This window comes from Phycodurus eques, chromosome 23 (genome assembly GCF_024500275.1).
Source record: "Phycodurus eques isolate BA_2022a chromosome 23, UOR_Pequ_1.1, whole genome shotgun sequence".
Taxonomy (NCBI): domain Eukaryota; kingdom Metazoa; phylum Chordata; class Actinopteri; order Syngnathiformes; family Syngnathidae; genus Phycodurus; species Phycodurus eques.
This window is the reverse complement of record NC_084547.1, coordinates 5,345,237-5,369,474: the sequence shown is the minus strand read 5'-3', so window position 1 is coordinate 5,369,474 and position 24,238 is coordinate 5,345,237. Positions and strand designations below refer to the sequence as shown.

At 46.9% G+C, this 24,238-nt stretch overlaps 3 protein-coding genes across 4 annotated transcripts in view; 2 read left to right on the top strand and 1 right to left on the bottom strand.

The window, feature by feature from the left end:
- The first annotated feature begins 39 nt into the window (after nucleotides 1-39).
- gal3st4 (galactose-3-O-sulfotransferase 4) lies at nucleotides 40-5,659 on the top strand. Of its 2 annotated transcripts, none has more exons than XM_061668556.1 (4): nucleotides 40-208; nucleotides 2,456-2,572; nucleotides 3,166-3,466; nucleotides 3,604-5,659. In XM_061668556.1, exons 2-4 carry the CDS (start codon nucleotides 2,457-2,459, stop codon nucleotides 4,657-4,659), a joined length of 1,473 nt encoding a protein of 490 aa, XP_061524540.1. In that variant the 5' UTR covers nucleotides 40-208; nucleotide 2,456; the 3' UTR covers nucleotides 4,660-5,659. The 2 variants fall into 2 exon arrangements, with proteins under 2 accessions (XP_061524540.1, XP_061524539.1); XM_061668555.1 differs by having other exon boundaries at nucleotides 40-1,338.
- A 1,769-nt stretch (nucleotides 5,660-7,428) lies between these two features.
- Nucleotides 7,429-15,686, top strand: trappc14 (trafficking protein particle complex subunit 14). Its single transcript, XM_061668553.1, is given in 12 exon segments — nucleotides 7,429-7,904; nucleotides 7,906-8,085; nucleotides 8,373-8,456; nucleotides 9,312-9,441; nucleotides 9,692-9,778; nucleotides 9,850-9,973; nucleotides 10,273-10,420; nucleotides 11,109-11,170; nucleotides 11,243-11,437; nucleotides 11,439-11,622; nucleotides 12,387-12,520; nucleotides 12,937-15,686. Coding segments are annotated over 12 exon segments (1,794 nt in total). The 5' UTR covers nucleotides 7,429-7,568; the 3' UTR covers nucleotides 13,067-15,686.
- The window catches only part of zanl (zonadhesin, like), a 37,435-nt gene continuing 28,238 nt past the window's right edge, over nucleotides 15,042-24,238 (bottom strand). Inside the window, exons 80-98 of the mRNA XM_061669711.1 lie at nucleotides 23,900-23,994; nucleotides 23,649-23,825; nucleotides 23,027-23,380; nucleotides 22,672-22,769; nucleotides 22,445-22,591; nucleotides 22,221-22,385; nucleotides 21,353-21,480; nucleotides 20,394-20,665; nucleotides 19,511-19,719; nucleotides 18,826-18,970; nucleotides 18,190-18,437; nucleotides 17,371-17,500; nucleotides 17,106-17,292; nucleotides 16,861-17,022; nucleotides 16,492-16,622; nucleotides 16,137-16,339; nucleotides 15,738-15,873; nucleotides 15,398-15,535; nucleotides 15,042-15,130 (exon numbers count right to left, since the gene is read on the bottom strand). Coding sequence (XP_061525695.1) covers nucleotides 15,042-15,130; nucleotides 15,398-15,535; nucleotides 15,738-15,873; nucleotides 16,137-16,339; nucleotides 16,492-16,622; nucleotides 16,861-17,022; nucleotides 17,106-17,292; nucleotides 17,371-17,500; nucleotides 18,190-18,437; nucleotides 18,826-18,970; nucleotides 19,511-19,719; nucleotides 20,394-20,665; nucleotides 21,353-21,480; nucleotides 22,221-22,385; nucleotides 22,445-22,591; nucleotides 22,672-22,769; nucleotides 23,027-23,380; nucleotides 23,649-23,825; nucleotides 23,900-23,994 — 3,214 coding nt within the window. The remainder of the gene's footprint in view (nucleotides 15,131-15,397; nucleotides 15,536-15,737; nucleotides 15,874-16,136; nucleotides 16,340-16,491; nucleotides 16,623-16,860; nucleotides 17,023-17,105; nucleotides 17,293-17,370; nucleotides 17,501-18,189; nucleotides 18,438-18,825; nucleotides 18,971-19,510; nucleotides 19,720-20,393; nucleotides 20,666-21,352; nucleotides 21,481-22,220; nucleotides 22,386-22,444; nucleotides 22,592-22,671; nucleotides 22,770-23,026; nucleotides 23,381-23,648; nucleotides 23,826-23,899; nucleotides 23,995-24,238) is intronic.

The window sequence follows — 24,238 nt, the reverse complement described above, 5'->3', positions numbered from 1 at the left end:
TTTTAAATAGTCCGCGACAGGCCGGATTAGCGGCTGGAGGAGAAGAAGGGGGAAGGGATTGCAGAAGAACGCCGTCAACTTTCAAGTCCTGCGCGTAGACTCGTAAACGTTTCTTCAGCCGGCAGCGGTGGCGAGATGACCTTCAACTGGCCGCCGCGTGCAGATGAGACGCCGCAGATTTAGCGGCGGCAAAATATTCCAACGGCAAGTGAGTGACTCGGGCAAACTCCACCGCGACGGTACAAGTCAAACGGACTTTTTCTTCTTGAGGCATCTGCACTTTGCAATTTTCTGTCCAAATAATAGTGCTTACGTTTGTTTGTTGTTTTGACCATGTGACCTTCACCTTTGGGCTTGCAGAAATGTGTTGTTTTTTTTTTTTTTTGGACAATCGGCCATTTTCCAGGTGTGGCTTTATCATGTTCAGGTTTAGCAACAGTGTGAAAATTCATGTCTTTCTTTCAGAGGACAACGAGCCGCAATTGTTTGTGAAATTTCAAGTCAGTGACTTATCGTTTTTGAAGGATTATAATGTTGGGCTTAATAACAGTCGTCCCATCAGAGGAAAGTTTGTCAGTTTTTTGGGGGTGGAATTTTGTGAGCAATCCCAAACCAACGGTATTGTTGAAATGTGGGAAAGGCCTGCGGCCGCGTGAAGGGAGCGTCGGTCTCGTTCGCCATACGCGCGTCTCGCTGCAAGGCCGCTTCTAAATCCCCATTGATCAGCTTAAGGCGCAGACAGCCGGCCGCGATCTCGTTTGACCGATCCCTGCGGTCGGAACGTCAACGTAGCCCGAACGGGCGCAAGGAGCCTTACAGAGTATTAACAATCTAAAAAGACCCAAAAGTCAGAAAAGTTGCCATCGTGCCGAAATAAGATAACACAGAGAAGAAGACGAAAATGACGACGAGGCCTAGTAGTTCATAAAAAAATCTTATATTATTCAGTTTTGTCAATGGTTCCATCGTCTTTTTCGAAGCATGTAGAGGAGAAAACGTGAAATAGGCCCACACTGCTTGGTTTTATTTCGGAGGTGACCGGAAGTGCTTCCCACCTTCGCCGGACTTTTATTCTGCAAGTGAGCGGAAGTCAGCGGCGTCTTTTGTCTCGCTCGCCCGCTTTTTCTTTTCTGTGCACGATTAAGCAGCTCAAGCAAATCAAAAGCACAAAACACCTCCGACGTTTTGCGGCCCCGCTCGCTTTCCGAACCGAACCCCGGCCCCGGTTCACCTCCTCCCCGCAGCGAGATGTTCCGAGCTCCCGGCGGCTGCACGCGAACAACGCCGCCGCCGATACCGGTCCGGGGACACAGCGATGCTTTTCAAACGGAGAGCCAGGTAGCGTCCGCTTTATGCATGAGGGAGCAAAAAAAAAAGGTTAAAATTAAAATTTAAAAAAGGGTGCAGGTGGAGAAAAAAATGGAAGAAATTGCAAAACGGGGATTGTGTAGAGAAATAAATGCAGACATAGAAGGGGGTGGGGGGGCTCGGCGGGGTGTGCGTGTGTGGGTGGGGGTGGGGGGGGGGGTCCCTTCCCCTCCTCACGCAAAGGCCTTTTTTTTTTTTTTGTTTTGCTTTAAAACAGAGGTGGGTCAAGAAGAGCCAGCTCCGTTTTGAAATCCAGCCCACTGAGCATCTGTTGTTTGGGGTCCTCGAGTATTTCTCGCATCCATCGGGGGAGAAACATGTTGCAGTGTTGTGACGGAAAGGCTCGAATGTCAGTGCCATGACGGTCGCGTTGTAGGGTTACATAGTTCTAAAAGAACGTACGGAGTGTTGTGAGGGGGCAGGTCACAGTGGTCCCTGCAAAAAGTCCGAATGTTACGAGAAGGACGTTGTGATGTGAGGAAAAAAGGGCACAGTGTTATGAGGGTAACAAGATAATAGAGTGCGGGGGAAAGTCCACATGCTTACAATATTAAGGTCATAAAATTGTGGAGAAAAAGGTCAACATTTTGCAACAAAAAGAAAAATGAATGTCATAAGAATGTCGTCGTAACATTGTGGCAGTAAAGTCGACATTTTGTGAGGAAAAAAAGCTGCGATGTTTTGAGAATTTTTTTGGTCCAGAACAAAGTTTTCATACTGTGGGGAAATTGTCTATAGTTGCCCCCCCCCCCCCCCCAAAAAAAAATTGTGCGGTTTCGAGAATAACGTCATATTTTGGAAACAAATTGCAATGTAACGAGATTGAAAAGTCATAATGCTACGCCGATAATGTCATCATATTACAGAAAGAGGAGGAATGTCACAAGGCAGAAAGCCTTCGAGAATAATAACGTAATATTACGGAAAATAAGTTGTAACAAACAAACAAAAAAAGCCACTTTTACGAGAAAAAAAAAAAGTCATTCGTCATTTGAGGTGGAAATTGACCCGAAGGAGCGAAAGCTTGTCGCGGCCGCGGCCGCAAATGTGACATACGCTCATCTCGTGGCTTCCGCGCCCCCGGCAGGATGTTGCGAGCGCTGGCGTGCGGCCGGCTGGGGCCGCTTTGGATGTGGAAGGCGCTGCTGCTCTTCGTGGCCGTCGCCTTCGCCGGACAACTGCTGGGAATCATCTTCAGCAAGAGGTAACCGGAGATCTCTGGCGCACCGTCGCCGCCGGCAAAGTCGGACGAGGGTTAAGGCTGCGGAAAAAGTCACGGGCGTTACGGGAACGAAGTCAAAATCGGTCACAAGAAAAGTCGGAATATGATGAGAAAAAGACGCAGTGTCAATAAAGTTATTTTCCGAGAAAAAAAAAAACCACTTACAAGAAAAAAGTCGTAGAGTGGCGGGAACAAAGTCGCGACGTAGGAAAAAGGTTTGGGTGTTACGTGGAAAACGGTGCAACTTGCCAAGAAAAAGTCGCATCGGTACGAGATTGACGTCGGAATATTGCGACAAAGAAACTTCGTGGGAAAAAAAAAAGGGCGTAATAATGTGGAAATGATTGCGAGACTAAAGTCCTAATGTGAGAATAATGTTGTAATATTGGGGGGGTTCATAATGTTCGGGGATAAAGTCAGAATAGTAGCAAGGAAAAGAAAGTTTCGGGCGAAAAAAAGTACATTTTACCGGCGGAAAGTCCGAGTATGGCGGCATGTTAAAAGTCGTAAGGTTTTGTGGGAAAGGTCACGCCGCCGTGGGAATGACCGCGTTGCTAAGGCGCTTTCTTTTCCAGCGGCGTCCGTCCGGCCGCCGGCTCCATCTTCTCGTCCCCTGACGGCCGGGGTCCGTCTCTGGGCCCCTGCCGGCCGCGCACCCACATCATGTTCCTCAAGACGCACAAGACGGCCAGCAGCACGGTGCTCAACATGCTGTACCGCTTCGGGGAGGAGCGCGGCCTCCGCTTCGCCCTGCCGCCGGGCTACCAGCTGGGCTACCCGCTGCCCTTCAGCGCCCACCGAGTCAAGGGCTACCGGGGCCCTCGAGCGGTGGAGTTCCACGTCATGGGCAATCACATGAGATTTCAGAAAGCCGAGGTGAGCGCGCGAAAGGATTCGGGGGGGAATTCACGGCATTGAAACCGAAGCCAAATGTCACGGGAGAAAATGCGGAGAAACGTCCAAACGTGGCCGTGCCGCCCTTTATGCTAGCCAAGTCTTTTGTGTCGTCTCAGGTGGAGAAGGTGATGCCCGCGGACACCTTCTACTTCTCCATCGTCAGGGACCCCGCGGCTCTGGCCGAGTCGTCCTTCGCGTATTACAAAGAAGTGGCGCCCGCCTTCCGGAAAGCCAAAAGCTTGGGCGACTTTGCGGACGACCCCGGCAAGTACTACGACCCCCGCGCCCGCAACAACCACTACGCCCGCAACCTGCTGTGGTTCGACTTCGGCATGGACCACAACGCCAACTTCTCGGCGGCTCTGGCGCGACGCGGCGAGGCCGCCGTGCGCCAGACCTTCAAGCTGGTGCTGGTGTCCGAGTTCTTCGACCAGTCCGTGATCCTCCTGCGCCACGCCCTGTGTTGGCCTCTGGACGCCGTCGTGTCGTTCAGCCTCAACGCGCGGCAGCGGAAGCCGGACGGCGACGGCCGGGCGGGCGGGGTCCGAAGCGGGCGCCCGCCGGCCGGGGCGCCGCCCGATCCGGTCCTCACGGACGGGCAGCGGGAAAAGCTGCGCCGGTGGAACGCCTTGGACTGGCACTTGTATCGGGCCTTCAACCGGACCTTCTGGCGGGAAGCGGAGGCGTTCGGCGCGGCGCGGATGGAGCGGGAAGTGGCGCTCCTGCGCAGCCGGCGCGAGGCCCTGGCCGCGGCCTGCCTGCGCAACAGCGGCGAGCCCGTGGAGGCCCACCGCATCCGAGACAAAACCATCAGGCCCTTCCAGAGCGGCCCGGCCAAGATTCTGGGCTACGAGCTGCGGCCGGGGCTGGACAACGGCACCGCGGCGGCCTGCCTGAGGATGATCCGCCCCGAGATCCAGTACAAAGACGCGCTGGACGCCAAGCAGTTCCCGCGGCCGCAGTCGCCGCGAGCCCCGCCGGGGCGGCGGAGCCCCGTGCCGGCCTCTGACGGGTCTTTTTTCAAACGAGACCCATCGGGCACACGGGAGAAGGGACGGCGCCCCGGGGGCAGGACGGGGGAAGAGGGGCCGCTGGACCGGGACGGCGGGCGGTCGATGAGCCGGAACCGCAACGATTCCGCAGCGAGGACGAGGACGCGGGAAGCCGTTTGAGCGGAGCCCGCTCGGATTCAAAACGCTTCCCTTCTACTTCCGCTTTGGGCCTTTCGCTTGCGGACGCGTCAAGCCGGATGACGGCTGCCGCCGTACCAAATGAAACGAGCGCGGTAAAAGAAACCTCAAACGGTGGGGGGGGGGGGGGGGGGTCCAAAAGTTACAACCAGAAAGTTGCAGTGATGCGAGAAAAAAGAAGAAAAGTTACCAGTTAAGCTCACATGAATCAAGCCGGCCGGGAAAAGGTCGGAAGTTACACGATCCAGTTGGGCGTTTTACAGCAATAACGTCGTCCGGCTGCAGGATGAAGTCATCGTTTTACATGAATTACGTCGGAAATGTGCAAGATAAAAAAAAAAAAAAATGCAAAAAACATTACGAGATCCAATTTTTCAAGTGCAATTGTATTTTATGCCAACATAACCGCACAATTACGAAGAAAAGACTCGTAACGTTACCATCTTTAACTTTATCCGCGTCGTGTTAAAGTTCAAATCTTAGGTGATTATTTGATTTGTTTCGCGACAATGAAGTTGTCGTATTCCGAGGACAAAAAAGCTAAAACGTTACAGGAATAAGTTCGCTGTGTCACGAAAAATGTCCGAATTTTGCAAGAATCGGAATGTTACAGAAATAAAGTTAAGAGAACTTTATTTTATTTTGAGAGCTTTAAGTCGGAGTATTATGAGTAAAAAGTCATAATGCTACAGGAATTGAGGAATTTCATAACTTAGTGAGAATAAATTCATAGTATTCTAAGAAAACATCGTGTTAAAGGGAATAAAGTCGTAACGGCACGAGAAAAAGGTCATCATTTGTCAAGACGAAAGTCGCAATGTGACGAGAAAAAGGTCGTAATATTGCGAGAAACTGAGAAAAAAAAAGCCCTTCAATTGCAGGAATAAAGTTGTAAAGTCTCGAGAAATAAGTCATCATTTTCTAAAAGGCGAAATGTTACAGAAGTCGTAAATGTTCCCAAAATAAAGTGTTTGAGCAAGAACGAAGTCGTAATATGCAAATATTTGATTCTGCTAAAATGACGGCGTTTTTCTCCCAAAATTGCAACTTTTCCGAGTAATATTTGGACTTGTTTTTTTTCCCTCTTCCGTGTGCGGCAGCAATTTTGCGGGCGGACCGCATTCCCGTTGCTGTCCCAGTTGTTTACCTTGACGCATTTGCACATGCTTGAAAAGCCACTTGGAAGATACATATTCCGACCACAATGAAGAAATATTTCACGTGTTGCACAACAGCGGCTGTGAGAATTCAGTCGGCTTTTGAACAAAAGGGCAACAGTTGAAACATTTACATATTTGATGGGATTATTTGAAAGCTCTTCATGTGTTTATTCATCAAATTATGATATTAAAATGCAGGGCAAAGCTTTTTGTTCAATTTCCTCCTAAATTCTCGAATCGTGTCACGAGGCGTGTACTGTATTTCCTCAAATAGCGGACCCTGCTTTATTTTTTTTTTTAAATGCCGTGCCTCGACTAACGCAATGAATAACTAAGCAGCCTTTTTAATTATTTATTAAGGTAGATATTATTCTATTGATTATTTATGTGTACAGTCTGATATTACATATTCTAAAAACGCATTGGTACGAATGAAGGCCTTCTCGCTAATAATAATAATCGTACTCTGCCCTAAATAAACATCCCTGGCCACTATTTGAGGAATATTTTGCCACCGGAGAAGCCAAATCATGTGATCCTTGTCTTTTTTTCCTCCTTTCTTTTTTGTAATTACCGCATGGTTTTCCGGAACCCGACAACAACGCGTCCATTCATAATTTGTCACCGGACTCTGACCATTCGAGTTGACAATGACCTTAGTGTTCAAGTCCATGAAATAAAAAGGTCACACCAACAGACAACAGAGTCCCGAGCTAACTTTTCCAGTTGCACTGCGTCAACAAATACTCTTCATGAACTATTAATCGAGAACACAACAGATGTGAATTTGACTTCCGTGTACGTCGCTCACGCGCCAAACAAACACCAACTCGATTCCAGCCGGGTGTCACTCGACTAGGCCACGCCTCTTCAAGGCACACCCGACACACCGATGCTACGTGACGTTTCTTTACATCCTCTTATTAGGATTTTATTTTTTCATACAGTACAGCTCTATTGTTTTTCTGTAGCAGAAACATTACTTTTTTATTATTATTATTATTTTGGGGAGGCTTTCTCTTTTTTGCTTTAAAAAAGAAGTCAATGTTATGCACATTTTCTCCATACAATTAGCGGCTTTTCAAGAAAAAAAGTGGTAAAATAGTCACGTTACAAGAAAAAAGGAGTAATATGATGAAAATATGTTTTATGGAAAGACTTCAGTTACAATCATTTGTTTTTCAAGAAAAAAAAGTTGAAGGTCTCAATGGTACAAAAAAGGCCTAAAATGTTTCACATGATGTAACACAATCATTTGTTGTTTTACAAAAACAAAAAGTGGTAAAATTACAATAAATTGACAATGCCATGAGAAATATTTTTTACAGGAAAAAAAAGTAGTACAACTCTAACGAAATAGTCACATTGTTACGTGAACATATGCAAAAAATATGTCAAAAGTGAGAAATATGAATTACGTTACAACAATGAAGTCATCATATTACAAGACAACTTGCTAAATGTTATGGAAATAAAGTTGAATACTAATTATATTTAACATTTTGTCCTATTGTTATTGTGCGGCCTAAATCTAATTTGTGCAATATTACATATATTGTATTAAAAAAAATAGATACAATTTTGATGATTTTTAATTTTATGTGGTCGAGTAGCAACCGTCGTCGACCAATCAGCTCGTCGAGATTCAAAGGCTCTCGGCGATCGATGCCTTTGGTCTGGTTCAAACTACATCCGCATCATCGATGAACCACTCTGCTGTTTTATCAGCAAATGGTCCTCAACTGGGAAGTAAGCGTAGACTTTTTGGTTGCTTTGTCTTCCTTCCGACATTTTGCTAAACTCGTCTTGGCTTTTTCGCAACAACCGCCTCCCCCTGTTTGTTCACATGGCAACATATGGCTAAGCAGCTCCACTTGTTTTTATTCATCGCCGGTCATGGAGTCGCCGCTGTTTGGACACACAGTTTATTTTCCCGTCGCGGGTGAGGCGGCGGACCCGGCGAAGTGCGACACTCTTCCGCAGAGAACGCACTTCTACCTCGGGGAGAGCGTCTATTTTCTACTGGTTCTGCGTCAAGGAAGTTTGTTGAGGGCAAAGCAAATGGCACGACTTGTTCGCCGTGGCGACCGTTGGCGCCCAGCACGACGCTAATGAGAGCGTCGAAGAAGAAGGAGAAGCGGCGGAGGACCGCAGAAGAAGAAGCGGCCGCGCAGAACACCGGAAGTTCGTCGAGTGCTACCCGCTTCTCGGCCACAGCAATGCACGTCACAGGATGGAACCGGTCAAGGTAAGTCCCACCTTCTTCCACTAAAAATATTTTATCAATATCCATACAATTAGATATTTTTTCCAATATTTTGACAAAAAAAATACACATTCCGCCACCCGGTGGCGCCCTTGACTGTTAGGTTTTGTTTTGTATGTGTACCTTTTAAGGGGCGTGGCCTCGTGAGTAGTTCAGGTGCCTTACAACAGCTCGTTACCAGTGTTCTCGTTTTTGTTTGCACACTTGCGAGGGCATTACAGTGGCTTTGTTCAAGGGTCAAATATTATTGTGCTCTGCTTGTCCTGCAGTCGACGCCGTTGTCAGAAGAACAGGTTGCCTTCCGCCTTACGGTTTGTTTGGACGAACTTCCGGTCAACACTGTCCGAGCCGAGGTCAGTCCATATATCTCATGCTTTAACCTTTCACCTCTACTAAGTACATGGAATTTAAAAAAAAAAGTAATGTTACGCGAAATAAAGTCATGATGATTGGTGTAAATACCAAATAGTAACATTACAACAAATGAAACATAATGTTACGAGAAAATTACATTTTTTGAAGAACAAAAATATAGGGGGCGGGGGAAAGTTGCATTGTTACGAAAACAAAAATACACAAGTAATAATATAAATACAGTAATATAATGAGGAAACACCCAAGAAATAAAAATTAATATAACTAGAAATTCTGGGGGGAAGATATCTGAGAAAAAAAATATGGTGTTACAAGAATGTCTTATTAGGAAAAAACGGTATTGTAAGAAAATTTATATAATGAAAAATGCATTTTCCCCCCTAAAAGATAGAAACAATATTAGAAATATTGCAATGTTATTAAAATAAGGATGTAATAAAAACAGAACAAAATTTGTTATGAAAATAGTCATTTTCTGACACTCCCCTCCCGAAAATGTAATATAAATAAGATGTAATATAATAAAAATATATACATTATTGAGAAAAAAGTTGCTAAGAATAAATATTATAAGAACAAAATTCGAATTCTATGAGAATAGTCACATGAGAACCAAAATGTCAATTTTGGTTCTCATGTGGGGGGGAAAGGAATACTACTCCAAGAAAAACGTTGCAAAGAATATTGTTGTAATAATTAAACCAAAAATGAAATGAAATGTCACGAGCATGAAGTTGTAATATTCCTCCGGCATCATCGGCCGTTTGTAATTGGACTCCAGCGTTTGGCGGAACAATCTGCTATCCTGTCGCTGTGCCGTGTGCTTTTGCCAGATTGTCGTGAGCGTGTGGGAGCGAGACGAAGACCTTGCGGTGTCGAGGCCGCACGGCTGCCTCGGTCTCCTGCAGCTCCGCTCGCCCGTGCGCGCTTTCAGGGATGACCTCAACAAATTCAAGGCAGAGGGTACGGACCGTTTCACATCATTCCTCCCCAAAATATATTGACCAAAAACATTTACATTGTCATTTTTCATTTATTATGCCAGTGGTGTTGCGTGACAGGCAGGAACATGAAAGTAGTCCTTCAAATTAGCATACGAAGTCCACTTAAAACGGAGATGATCATTCAAGAAGAACACGCGCTCGTATTCCGTTCGCGTTACTCACTCAACTGTGCGAGCGACGCTTTTGACCTGCGGCCTCGTCCTCCCCAGTCGGCGCCACGCTGAACGTTCTGCCGCCCCCCGCCGTCGGGTGTCGGCAGCTGACCGTCTCCGGAAACCACCTGACGTTCCTCAAAGGTCTGGCGCGTTTCCGAGCGGCGCGGCGCGCGGCGAGGCTCCCGGCTTGACGGCCGTCCTCTCGCCCTCAGTGCTGAACGGCGGCTCTCGAGACGAGCTTTGCATCGCAGACGCGAGGATCCTTCCCAACTTCAACTCGCGCTACCTTCCCATGATGCCCGACGGTTCCGTTCTTCTCGTCGACAACGTCGTCTGGTAAGCGAGTGACGCGTTTCGAGCATATTTGCCCCCCTTTCAGTGTGCACACCTGTGCATACTGAACATGTGGCTGTGTTCATACATAACCAATCACGTTCAAACCGATGTTAAATGGGAGTCAGCACACCCCTGCCGGCGTCGAACGTGCCCCTGATTAACCCCAAGTACGTTTTGTCTGTTCTAGTAGGCTTTTCAAAGGTTTGCATCCCAAAACGTGCATTACGTAGCGGAAATGTTCACCTTTTGTTTCTATGTCTCCTTTTCTTACCTGTCTGACGTTTCTGTCCGCGCCCAAGCCACCAAGCGGCCGAGGTGTCCACGGCGTCGTTCTACCGCGTGGAGAGCGAGCGGTCGCGCCTCCCGAGCTCGCTCGGTGCCCTGGAGGAGCACAACTTCCTGTTCCGGCTGCAGCTTCGGGACAAAGACGACGGCCGGTCCTGTGAGGTGAGAGGCTGAATGGAAGCGGGTCACTTTTTTGCTACAGTATTCAGGTTTTTATATAAGCGCGATCCTGGAGTGCGTAAAAGACAGATCATGTCCAAAGTTTGGGATCATTCCCCACTTAAAACAAGAAGATAAAGCCCAATGTGTCTACTGCAAACCAGGACTGGCTTACACAACCGCACGTGTACGGTAAACATGGTTAACTAATTTAATCTAGTCTACCGCCGCTACTTTGAAACAAATTGTAATCCTCCACAGTCAACATCTGAGCTCTCATTCGCTGACTCGCGTCACGCAACCGGCCAGGCTCCGCCTTTTAAAGTGACACGCATTCAACGTCACAGATGCGACAATGTATAACCTGAGGATGGTGACCCCAAGTGGACAAAAAAAATACTTGCACCTCAATTGCATATTTTTTTTGATTGGTATTAGGGATAAAGCTTTAACGTATCCATGAATAATAACCAAAATATCTGTTTGCATATTTTCGTCTATCAAGGGGGGCTCTGGAACGTAAACCCCTGCGATAAACGAGAAACTTTGGGATATTGGGATGAAGTTAAAATGCACTATAAGCTTTCCAGGTGAACTTAATTTGAGCTGCTTTCAACTTCCGAATGCGCATGTCCAACTGTTCAATGTTGCCTTACTATTTATTTCTTATTCTTGTCTATTTTGCGCGTAGGGTTTGGAAGTCCCCCTGGTCGCTGTGTTACGATGGCGCCCGTCAACGGTCCCCGACACGAGGTAAGCGCTCCGATATCGGGCCGGGACCGCCGGCTCGCGGCACGGCTGACCTTCCGGCATTTTTCCGCCCAGACACATATCCACGTTTTACTCGCTGCCCGGCATCCGCTTGAATCGTCCTCGACTGGTGATGACCGCTTCCTGTCCGAGCGCCGTCAGGCCTCGCGAGAGCTTCCCAGTCAAGTACACCCTGACGAACGACCTGCACGACTTCCTGTCCGTTCGGCTGCGCTGGAATTCCGAGGGTGAGCTCTCCCGGCACGCGGCCTTCGGGTGGGTGCGAGACTCCGTTTTCGTCCTCTCTTTGTGCAGGCGACGGACGCGGAGGCCACCGGGCCACTGCGGCGGCGGCGGTGTGCCGGTCTCCCTTCGCCGACCTGGGACGATGCCGGAAGGGCTCCAGCATCTCTTTCACCGCCACCTTCCAAATCCTCGGAACGGGACTCTTTGAGGTACACGACCAGCAAACCATACTTCTCGCACTGGCACACCTCTCGTCCTTTTTGGTTCATTTTTTAAATTGATTTTTATCTTTTATAAAAGTGCTAACTTCCAACAGACAATGTTAACTATAAGATAATCAATTGAAAATGTTTTTATTTCACTACAGCCAAATGTTTAATTTAGTTTTATTCACCCAATTTGATGAAATGGCGCCTCAATGTTTTTATTTTTTTATAAAAATGTATTCGGTGTTTTTTTTTAATAATAGGACATCACCGGAAATGTCACTTTTCATAATTTCATTGAATAAAATGTTATTTTATATTCAAATATAAACCTTAAGCATATTCAATAGAATTTTGAAAACGAGCTGGCGGCACGGCTGGACGACTGGTTAGCACACCTGCCTCGCAGTTCTGAGGACCGGGGTTCAAACCCCGGCCCCGCCTGTGTGGAGTTTGCATGTTCTCCCCGTGCCTGCGTGGCTTTTCTCCGGGCACTCCATGCATTAATTGGGCACTCTAAATTGCCCGTAGGTGTGAAGGGGAGTGCGAACGGTTGTTTGTTTTATCTGTGCCCCGCGATCGGTTCAGGGTTTATCTATGCGCCCGCGACCCGCGTGAGGAGAAGCAAAACGGAAGACGAATGAATGAATTTCCCAAAAATCTGTCCGTGAACATCTGCTTTGATTCAAATGGTGGGTGATGTTCTCAAATGTCGCGAGCATCTTTTCAATTTGTTTCCGACTTTTGCCGCATTCGTGACACCTCAGCTAAGCCAGCACGTGAAACTGAAGCTCCGGTTCACGGCGCCGCCCGAGGAGCCCCGGTCGCCGGCCGACGGCGGCGCGGGACGATCCCTGAGCTTCTCCCACCGGCCGCCGCCTTCCAGACCGCGGCACGTCAGGTATGGAGGAACTACGCTTTTGTTTTTTTAACCTTTAGCGGCCACTGCTACTTAATGGCCAACGTCTTTTTTCATGTGAAAATTTGGCGGCTAACCGGTTGGGAGCTACAGCTAGTTAGTGGCTATGGTCACACGGGTGGAAAAAGAAGTGAACCGTCATATCATGTAAAAGCAGTGAGTCGCTTTGGATAGCAAGCAGCGACGCGGTGAATCTTTAGCGGCGGGCCGAGTTGACGACTCGTTTGGCATCAACCCAGTTGGTTGCTACTGCTAATTACAGGCTAACATGAGCAGCTAATGGTTTTAGGGGAAAACAGGTGATGATTCGTTTGGCGGCTACGGTTTTCTTGAGAAGGACACTTTGGAATGTTTTTCATAACGGCAACTCGCTAACGCTAATACTTGCCGGCTTCCAGGACGGGCAGCGCGACGGAGCGTCCGTCCGGCAGTCCCGCTTACGCGCCTCCCGAGCGGGGCCCGATCCCCCCGGACAAGGTTGCTAAAAGACCGTGTAAGGTGTTTGTGCTGGAGCACATCAGCAGGTAAAGAAAAGACATTTTCAGTCAGGCGTTGCGCACGTCTCCATTTGAAGAGGCTCTGCTGCGTTGGCGGCCATTTTAGTCACATTGCCTTCCCTTCATCCATTGCTCGTTAGGGTACGCTTCCACACCTGGCTCCATTTTGCCTTCCGACCTCAGGACACGTTGACACGTGCGGCCCATCCAAACGCGTTTTCTATTATAGAGTGGGATACGTCAACCCAGCTGAAGTCTTTACACTGGTGTTTTTCTATTCTCTATTTATTTTATTTATTTTTAATCATTTAAATTTGTTCTACTCATTTCAAATGCTTGATACACTGTGCACAGCACATAAATCCACATTTACCTGCTTAGATTTTTTTCTCATATTTAAAATTTCTCGTTAATTAGTGACTTCTCGATCTTATCCCTATCATTTATTCTCTTAATATTTTGACTTATTTTGAGATTTTATTTTGGGTAAATTATATATATATATATATATATATATTTGTAATAATACAACTATTCTAATATTCCCTTTTCAGCTTCCCCCCCCCCCCCCCCCCCACACATAATAATGTCTTTATTTTCATACTTAAAACATCGCCATACAATTACGACTTTCTCTTAAGACTATTCTTGAAAAATGACAATGATAAGACAAATATTCTCATCAAATTATGACTTAACTGTCGTAATACTGCAATTTATTTTTGATGTAATTTTCAGAATGATTGTAAATCATTATTTTGGTGCGTTCTAATCATTTCATTGCTTGGGATACTGTTTTGAAATGTATATTTAAGGTTAAGTAGCACGTCATATTTTCTCGTATTAGGTCAACGTTTTTTTTTTATTGTCAAATGATGACTGTCACAAAACATTTTTGTAAGTTTACAACATCTCAATGTTTATTATATTTTTTTCTAGTATAAAAAATTGCAAAGAAAGTACCTTTTCTCTGATGGTTTCAGCTGTATTTCAACTTTTATTTTTTGATTGGTACATCATTTTGAATGATAATTAGAACAATAAGCCATGTTTACCTGCTATGGGTACCAGCAAAACAATTGTCTATTTTAAGAATCAATATGTGAATTTCGTTCCCTTTTTTTGAAACGCGTGTCAGTTTTATTGATAAATAAAAGAAACCCAAAAGGTTGACTTAACATTCCAGTTTTGACACAATTTCAATCCCAGGAATTTTGTCATCAAAAGAAGAAAAAACATATTTTTGAGTTGGAATTTAATTCACACACAAAAATACAGAAAATGTAAAAATCTGCACTTATTGTTTCCAGTTTGTTTGACTGTATGTTAACAATGCAACACCAAAAGTGGAATACGTAGAACATTGACCAAAACGTCTCCTTTCCATTTCATTTGTACTGAAGAAGACACTGAAAATCACACTTTTATAATAACAGAAAACAATATTATCATCACATATTTGTCTTGTTGTTTGTCTTTTCATCCATGTTCTCATAATAGGGGACACCTACAAAAACAAAAGCACCCAAAAATCCAAATCAGCTAATATATGTTTCGAACGGAATATTTTTTGCTTCTACTGCATTTTTTTATTTTTTATTTTTTGGGGGGGGATTGAAATTGAATATGACTGCAAACCTTATACGGCATTAATATAATGGAGAATAAAATAATGGTGTTACATACGTGACGTAATTTTAAGCGTGTTGTCTTTCCACTTGTTTTTCCTGTGAACACAATGATGCGGACTTGGATTAACATTTTGGGACATTAATATGAAAATAATAGTACAAATCCAAGATAAAGCAAAAGAGGGGCAAACTAAAGAATGAATTAGTTCCGTAATGACCCATTTCAAAAATATACACTGATATAGGCATTTTTTTGTTTTGTTAAATGAATTGATATACATTAGAATGCCATCTTGAATATTTCTAACCGCTCGCTGACATTATTGCTATCGGTTTCAAATGTTTTAACTCGGAGGACAAAAAGGAAAAAGCGACTTACTTGCGGACGCTTCTGCAAACGCACACGACGGTGGTGACGACCGTGACCGACACCAGCACCGCGATCACGATGATCCATTTGCTTTCTGGAGGGCAACGTACGATACATATTTTCACACCCAAATAAACAATGAGTTACTTTTCCGCCTCATAAACCTTCAACTTTATCAAGTAAGATTCAGACTTTTTATCTATTATTCCAAACATATATATATATTGTAAAATTATGACTATTGTGTTAGTGACAACTTTGTCTCACAAAATGAAAACGAAAATTCTCATATTGCGAATATTATTATTGTATTTTCTTGCTCAATTCTGACGGATTCGGCGGCTCCGGTGTCGGATCTTACCGAGCCCGTCGGTGTCCGTAATCTCGTCCTGGCAGTCGAAGCCCCCGTAGCCTTGGGCGCAGACGCACGAGTAAGAGTCGCCGCCGATGTGGTTGCACGTTCCTCCGTTCCGGCAAGGGCCGCTGAGGCACGGACTCGCTGAAACACACGACACGGCAAGTAAGTCCTGCGCCATTTTTTGCGGAAACAGATTTAGTTAAAGATGCAAAAAGTTACCTTTCAAGTTACAATTTCATCATGTACATTTACCGCTTTTGACTTGTAATGTGTTTTTTGTTTTTTTTTTTGGAAATATTGTGACCTCAAATGGCATACGAAGCATCTCCTGGCACGCACGCACCTCTGTGACAATCGCGTCTGTAGTCGTAAATGGCGCAGACGTAACCGTCCTGGCAGCTGTTGGCTTGGCACACGGCGCCGGTGGTGGTGCATTCGCAGGATTGGGCGCAGTCCTCGGTCACGAAGGTCTCCTTCAGCTGCACGCCGGCACACAGAGACAAGACAACGTGCGCTCGTCAAACATTTGTTCTTTTTTTTCGTCATCCGGTTGAAAAACAAAAAAAAACCTATTTTGACAACGTGAGCGGGAGCAGGTGCCAGTTGAAGTTTACGATCAAACTAAACACAAAACAAAAGAGAATTACAACCGCGTTTTTTTGAGTCTCACCCAGATGAATGGCATTTGCATTCATTTCCCAGGAGAACGTCACGGACGTCGTCGATGAAGCGCAGTACTCACCGGGAAGTATCTGTCGAGGAAGCTGCAGCCGCAGCGCGCGTACGGCACGCAGGCGCCCTCGCTCATGACGAAACCGGCGGCGCACTGGCACCCCTCCACGCAGGAAGCGACGGCGCACTCCGACGGCGCCGCCAGGTCGGCGCAGGAGGCCGGGCACGCCGACATGCACGGCACGTACGTGCTGTTGCTTTCGCACGACAGCGCTGCCGGACGTACGGAAGGACGCTCGATGTTAGCTCGTGCGTTTCTTCTAGTTTACATTTGAAGTAATCTACCGCTTTAGTCTGAAAACATATTTTTTTTCTCCTCCAATGGCAATGTCACTAAAACATGCAACGACTGTCGAGCTTCTTACGACATCCCAGCTGTTGTCTCCAGAGTCCCAACGAGACTCCGGCCTCCTGGCATGCGGCTGCGTAGGCGTCGTAGCTGGCGCAACGCAGCTCTTCGCTGCCCCGTTCGGCGCACAGGTCGAACACGCAGTCGCTGCGCAAAGCAAAGAAGAATCATGTTGAATTGTGGGTTTGAATCTTGTAATCATATTTAGGATCATGTTGAAATCATAATTAGAATCACGCTTGGATTCGGGGTCAGAATTGCGTTGGAATCAGGTGGGATACGCGGTCAGAATTTTGGTGAATCTTGCTGGAATTGTGTTTGCGTCACGGTTGGAATCATGTTGGATTCATGGTTTGAATCACGTCGTAATGCCGGAATGACTCACTCCCGGTAGGTGGCGGGCGGCAGGACGGCGTGGCAGGAGGCAAAAGGCCCCGCGGCATCCGATATGGCGCCGCACACGGCGGGACCGTTATAGTCGTCCAGCTGGGCTTCGGAGCAGTCCGGCGTCTCAAATCCGGAATCGGGATCCGTCTCGGCTTGTCGCCTGAACGCCGCACAAGCGAGCCAACGCATTGACCGTGACGTCGCGCACGATACGGCGATCGTGCCCAGCGGTCGCCTTTGCACCTGTGAACGCGGAAGGCGCCGTCGCGAGCGTCCGCCAGTCGGTCGCTGACCCTCCAGCTTTCTCCGAAGGCGTTCAGGTCCCCGACGACCGTCCCGTCCGGCTTCGTGTACTCGTTGCCGCGGATCCCGTCGTAGTTTCCGCACAGCCCTCCGACGGCGTCCTTGTACGTGCTCGGCAGGATGATCTCTGGACGCGCAAATGCGGGAACGTGATCGACGGCGGCGGGGCGGGGCGGGGCGGCGCCCTCGTGTGAGGTTCCTTTACCTCCGCGACTTCTGCCGTCGAAGCGCACGGTGAGTCCGAAGTCGGCGGTGAGCTGAACCTGCCTGGAGTTCATTGTGATGAACAAACCTTCGGCCGGACTCAGAGGGGGCGACACGCTCTCCCCGTTCACCTGCCGGAGAAACACAAATCGGCACGCTTACGAGCTTCATTTCGTACGTTTTAGAAATTGCCTGATTCAGCTTTATCAAACTAATGTGTCACATTTTCGCCCTCATCAAACTACAACTTTGCCCGCTAACTGATTTTTTTTATTCCTCATCATATTCTGACTTAATTCTATCATTTTCTTGACGAAATGGACATATTTTCGTTTTGTCAACTACAACTTCATCTCGTAAATGTCGCACTTTAAAATTCCAACTTTGTGTCGTGAAAGTACGTACGTTCATCCTCGCGTAATGCTGCGACTTTCTCTCTTAACTTTGACCTTTTTCTCTTGAATATCAGGACTTTATCCATGTGCAATTCAGATCATCTGGTAACTTTCCAACCTCCTTCCTCATAATAATGTGATTTACGTTTGTAAAATTGCAAAATTCTTGGGTAAATTTACCATATTTCCTTGGAATATCATGATAAAAATGCTAACATTATCCTCTGACTCGCTAACTTTTTTTTCTCTTCATTCTTGAAAGTCTCTGACTTTTTTTTTTTTTTTCCCCCCTCACCGAAATTGTAGCTCAAACTGGTTCCGACGACTTTTTTCCTCATAATATTGTGACTTCGTCAACGTCATCTCGTAACTTTGATATTTGGAAAAGGAGGCGAAGAAGGAAAGCTCGACGGCAGCGAGCGTACCAGGACTCTCTTCCCCTGCAGGAAGCGTACGTCGAGGTCGTAGACGTCGACGAAGACCTGGTCCAGGAAGGAGACCTTCTTGTTTCCGCCTCGTCGGATGTTCTTCCCCCTCACCGTCAGGCGGGGCAGCGAGCTCTGCGGCCGGCGGTCGGCCGTCAGGACGTACGTGTAAGGCCCCTGGAAGTGATGCGTGAAACCGTCGAAGGTCCGGTAGTGAGGATCCCCCGAGACGCTGCACTTGTCGAACTCTACGAAAGGATTTGGTCCAAAATATTAACAATAATTGATCCTCGTGCTAAATGAGGGGAAACAATCCGCTCACTTTATTCTATTACAACTGTGTTTTCTGCCGGAATATTTCGACTTCGTCCTGTAAGATTACAATTTCATCTAACGTTATTCCGATTTGTTTTAATATTACGACTGTCTGGTAACATTTTTTTGTACTTTTTTCTTGTAAAATGATGACTGTCCTCATAGTATTGCAACACTTTGTCTTGTACAATAACGACGATCTGGTACAGTGACTTGACGCCGTTCTTATTTTTTTTTCTCTTCTGTTTTTCCTCGTAACATTGTGTTTTCCTTGGAAAATAACAACTTTGCGTTGATGGAGGCGTGAAAAGCGCGACTCACTGGCGGGCTTGCAGAAGACGTCTCCGTACTTGTCCAGGTCGCACACCGAGTCGCCGTCGCAGCTGTGCTCCGCGCACACGACCAGGCCGCCCGGGTTACAGGCGCACTTGGAAACGCATTTGGCCGTCAGCCACGAGTCTCCCGCCTACAAAAACGTACGAAGAAAAACAATGAAAACAAAAACAATGAAACAATTGTTCAAGTGCAATTTACAACATTTGTTTCGTAATGTTGCAATTTCCTTCTGTATATCTCGTACATTTTATAACATTGTTGTGAGATAGTGATTTATGTGCCTGTACTTTTCCCCCGATAAAGTTCGTATTTTATTTGCCAATTTTAAAATATTGCCCCTGTAACATATTTTTTTTCATGTACAATTCTAACTTTTCCCTCATAAAACTAAAATTAAATTAAGATCTATCTCATTATACAGCATTTTTTTCCAGCAAAAATTGAAATTTTTTTCATCGACAATTTCAACTTTTACCTGAAAAAAAACCCAACAAAAACCTGCTCATTTAATGACATTTATCCCATAATATTGCAATATTACCAAAAAACAAATAAAAATGATGTGGTTAACTTGAGAACATTGTTCCCTGTGGTCACTTGGCCGCATTTTCCCGGCGGTCTAAATACGGCGGGCGCTCCCGCCGCTCGTCTTTGGCGTTTGCGGACTTACGTCGTGGTACTCGTCGTCGGAGTCCACACAGCCGCATTTGTCCAGAGGCACGCACTCGCCGTCGCTGAGGACGAAGCCGGCGTCGCACTGGCAGCCCTCCACGCAGCCGGTGGGCGGCAGGTGGCAGAAGACGGGGAAGAGGTCGGAGCAGGTCGGGGGGCACGGGGCCGTGCAGTCGGAATAGTGGCTGTCGGGCGGGCACGGCAGCGCTGCGAAAAACGCGACCCGTTACGAATACTCAGAAAAAGGACAACTTTACACCTTTCTTGTTGTTGTTTTTTTTTTTATTACCCTTTTCTCTTTCCCTAAATTGCAAGTCTTTCTTCATTTCATAGCTATGACTTCATCGATGTAAAATGTATTTCCTGAAAAGCTCCCGTAAAAGTACACGTTTAGCATTCCAAATTTTGTGCCCTGTAAGATTGCAACTTTGTCATACGGTTACAAATTCATCTCATAACAACTTATGCCCCCTAATAATAACATTTTACATCTTGTTATATCCATTTATCTGGTTACAATATTCACATAAATTGACATATTTATCCTGTTCTATTGCAATTGTTTTCTTGTAATATTCATTCCTTTATCTGCTCCCCCCCACCCCAATATTGAATTTTATCGGAATACTTGATAACATTATCTGTGCGTAATCTTGTAAAATGATACCTTTATCTCAAAAGATTGCGAAATGTTTTTTGTCTCGTAATTATTTATAACTATCTGCTAACTTTGCAACTTTTTCATGTCATTCAACATTTTCCCGCCAATATAGCGATTTCCTTCTCGTCAAATGAGCGCTTTTTTCCCCGCCCCTCGGTAGACTTCGACCGACGTATTTGTTTTGGGGCCGCGGCGACGGGTTTTGCGAAGGCGGACTCACGACAGAAGGTTCGGTTCCTCCAGCCGACGGCGACGCCGGCGCTGCGGCAGGCCTGAGCGTAGGCCTCCACGTTGTCGCAGAGCGTGGCCCGCATGCCGTCGTACGCGCACATGTCGTACACGCAGTTCCCCGAGAAGGCTTCGGGGTTCACGGTAGCGCGGCAGGCTCCGAAGCTGTCGGACAGGAGCGCGCCGGCGCACCGGGACTCGTACCGCGCCTCTTCTTCCGCCGTGCAGTTGGGGTGCACGTCGGGCCGATTGTCCGGCTGGCAGCTGGGACCCAAAGCGCAAACGTTACAACGACATTTCAAAGGGGATGGAAAATACTTGATTTTAATATGCATTTTTTTTTTTTTTGTGTATTGAATCGTCTCTAATGAACCAAACTACTGAATAAAATAATGATGTAAAATAGCTATTTTTAATAATTTTATATGTCAATACAAATGTGCATTTAAAATAATTTGTTTGCATATTGTAATGAATTATCTAATGAGCAAATTATTTGACAAAATAGGTTAAAAAAAAAGCTTAAAATTGCTCATTATAAATAAAGAATTCCTTTTTTTTTTTTTTTTAATTATATATATATAATCAATTATTTATGGGTTTATTTTAAAATCATTTTTTTCACTTGAGTCCTATCTAATTTACTAATTATTCAATCCAATGTTTTGAAAAAATGACATTCGACTGTGTGAAATGGTTAAATTTGATGATGCAATAGTTAGTTATATATATCTAATTCACCCATCATTTTCAAAAAGAAGTTCAAAACCTAAGAATGTGGTTGTAAAGTGCATCAAATAGGTCATTTGAATAATCAGGCAGGCAGTTGATTTACTTCTTTGGCATGCAATGAGGCGCATATGAAATGAAGCAATTGTTGACTCAAAGAAGTAAAAGACAAATTGCGATGTGCGTGCGAACGAGTGGATTTTTCCCGAAAGGGTTCCCGACCCGGGATCGCCGTCTCCCTGCGCCTTCCAGCTGTTGCCCAGTTCCATGACGTCCTCGGCGGGTTCCCCGTCGGGCTTCAGGTTGTCGTCGGACGTGTTGTTGTTGTAGTTCCCGCACATGCCGCACAGCTGGGGAACAAATTGCCGCCAATGTTCATCGTCGGTGACCACTCCCCAACCGCGATGTGGCGCTTCATCTTTCGTCGCCCGTTTTGAACCGATTCTTTCGACGACGTCTTACGGTAGACGGTCCGAAGAGCGCTACGCGATGGTTTGGAGTCGAAAACGAGTAAATGCTAAAAACCGCGTTTCAATGTTTCATTGTGTTTCAAGCGTGTGGGAGGGGTCAAACGAGGATGATAACATTAGGATTTGACGCACAGTTGGCACAAATGAGAACTTTTCATCAAATCACCACTAATGGGAAGCGTCACACATTTTTATTTCCACGTAATATTGCAACTCGTTTTGGTAAAAACTGTTGATCTTGTAGAATTTGGACTTTTTCTTGGAAGATCGCAACCGGATTTACGCTTCTCATGATATTGGCAACTTTACGATTTATTCTTGTAAAACGATGATTTTATTCCCATCAAAAACGAGAATGCCTTTTCTCATAATATTGGCGACAATTCCGAATTTGGTTTGCGGGAAAGTTAAGGTTTTTCTTTTTACATTTTACATTTTACAACATTACCTGGGAACTGTCCAAGTTTTTGATCGCGACATTGCAGCGATTGTCAGAAAAACCGCAACATAATTTATGCCAAAATTAACTGACGCGTCATCTTGATTCTTGTCAAATTAAGATTCTGGGACGTTCCATTTCCAATTTTTGTCCGCAGCCCGAACACGCCGGCGACACGTACCTTATCGAAGTATTGGCCGGGCACGGTGATCTCCAGGCGGTGAACGCCGTCGAATTTCACTTGCAGACCGAAGTCGGTATCCAGCAGATTGTACGCGCCACTGCTGATCACCTTCGCTCCCGCCGCGCTCAGGGAAATGGGGGTCCGCACCCGCCGCCCGTTCAGCTGCGGCAAATGAAGTCGCTTGAAAGCGGAAGGTCAACGACTCGCCCGGAAAGCCTTACCAGAACTCTGCGGCCCTTGTGCAGCTCGACCTGGGTGTCGCGAGGCAGGTACACCTTGACGGAGCGGACGTAGGAGGCCTCCGGTTGGCCGCGCTCCTCGTTTTTGGCCACGATCCGGAACGGCGTCACCATGGCGGCGTCGCACACCTGAGAGAGAGACGGGCAAAAAAAACGCCGTCACTCCGTGCGCGGCGTCCATTTTGACCGCGGCGAGACGGTAGCGGCACCTCGACGAGAGTGTAAGTGCACGTGCCCATGAAGGTGTGCATGACGCCGTCGAAGGTGTAGTAGTGAGGGTCTCCGGCTACGTGGCACGCGCCTTTGCCTGAGGGAAGAGTACAACTTGACGGCTGACCGATCATGGACAAATTGTGACTGTGCGCAAAATCCGAATGTCTTTTCTCATCATAGGAGCAACTTTATCCCGGCGAAATGAAGACTTTTGTTCGGACAAAGTGAGTACTTTGAACTTTACTCGCGTAACAGGACATCGGCGACTTCGTTCTTTCGGCTTGTGAAACGAAGATTTCAATCGACGCGTCCTGTTTTTTTGGTTTTCCGTGGGTACGGATGACAGCGTACCTGTCGAGTGGCAGTCCAGCACTCCCTCCTGCGCTCGGCACTCCTGCGCGGGGCCGCACCGCCACGGCTCGCAGGTCACATTGCGCTCGCCGTGACACTCGCAACGCACCGAGCAGTCGGCCTCCGTGAACCAGGCGGCGCCCGCCGGCCTGTACCGGCCGTCCTCGTCGGTGCAGCCGCAGCGGCCGAGCGCCACGCATTTGTCTCCGCTCAGAATGAGGCCGGGGGCGCACGCGCATCCCTCCGCGCAGGGCTGGTCGCAGGGGCCTCCCGGGCCCGCCGGATTCTGACAGCTGGGCTGGGCGCAGGCGGAACCGCACGGGGTGTATTGACTTCCGGCGGGACATTTGAGAGCTACGTCGGGAGAAGGGATGGAACGTTACTCGCAAAAAGATGCAATCTTGTTCTTCTTCTCCTAAAACGACCTCTCCGGTTTTTAAGAACGCGTGGTGACTTTTTTCTTTACTATTGAGACGATTCTTTCCAAATTCCAACCATCCGGTACCTTTGACTTTTTCTTCCTCGTAACAATCACTTTTTTTTCCTGTTCTTGTACAAATACCACTTGCATCTCAAATAACGTCGCGTATTATTATCTTGCGGCAATTTCCCGCCGACTCACGGCAGAAGGTATTGTTCCTCCACGCGATGGCGACTCTCGCCGCGGCGCACATGTCGGCGTAGCTCTCCAGCGCCTGGCAGAGGGCGACGGTCTGGCCGCCGGTGGCGCACATGTCGTACACGCAGTTTTCCAAATAAGGCTCGGGGGGGACGACCGAGTGACACGGCTCGAAGATACCTGAGGCCAGAAGGACACGGGGAATGTTTTTCACATGACTTCCCACCGAGGATAAAAACCCCTACTGGCGTTACCGTTGGGATCGGCGATCACGCCGCAGCTTGTCGGCTTCTGGGCTTCGGCCTCCACCTTCGGGTCGCAGTCTTCCTGTCCGCCGTCGTTGCTGCAACTGGACAAAAAGCGGGAATAACACTTAGTGACGACAGTAAACCCACCAAATGATCATCTCTCAACCATTTTGGTCATTTTTAATATTACAGTCGATTTCTGGCGATTCGCGACAGAGAATGACCAAAACTACTTCTGTAACAGTGGCTGGTAAACGTTACTGTGCGACTAGTGGTACGCTGGCTCCTCCTAGTGGTGCACGAATGAATCACTGCCTAAGTACAGTGATCCTCTCCTCCCCCCCC

Excerpts from the sequence above, each read along its gene's own strand:
- gal3st4 (XM_061668555.1), top strand. The coding sequence starts at position 1,316 with ATGCTTTTCAAACGGAGAGCCAG. Across the intron at positions 1,339-2,455 it reads CTTTTCAAACGGAGAGCCAG|GATGTTGCGAGCGCTGGCGT; the intron begins GTAGCGTCCGCT and ends CGCCCCCGGCAG. Across the intron at positions 3,467-3,603 it reads TGAGATTTCAGAAAGCCGAG|GTGGAGAAGGTGATGCCCGC; the intron begins GTGAGCGCGCGA and ends GTGTCGTCTCAG.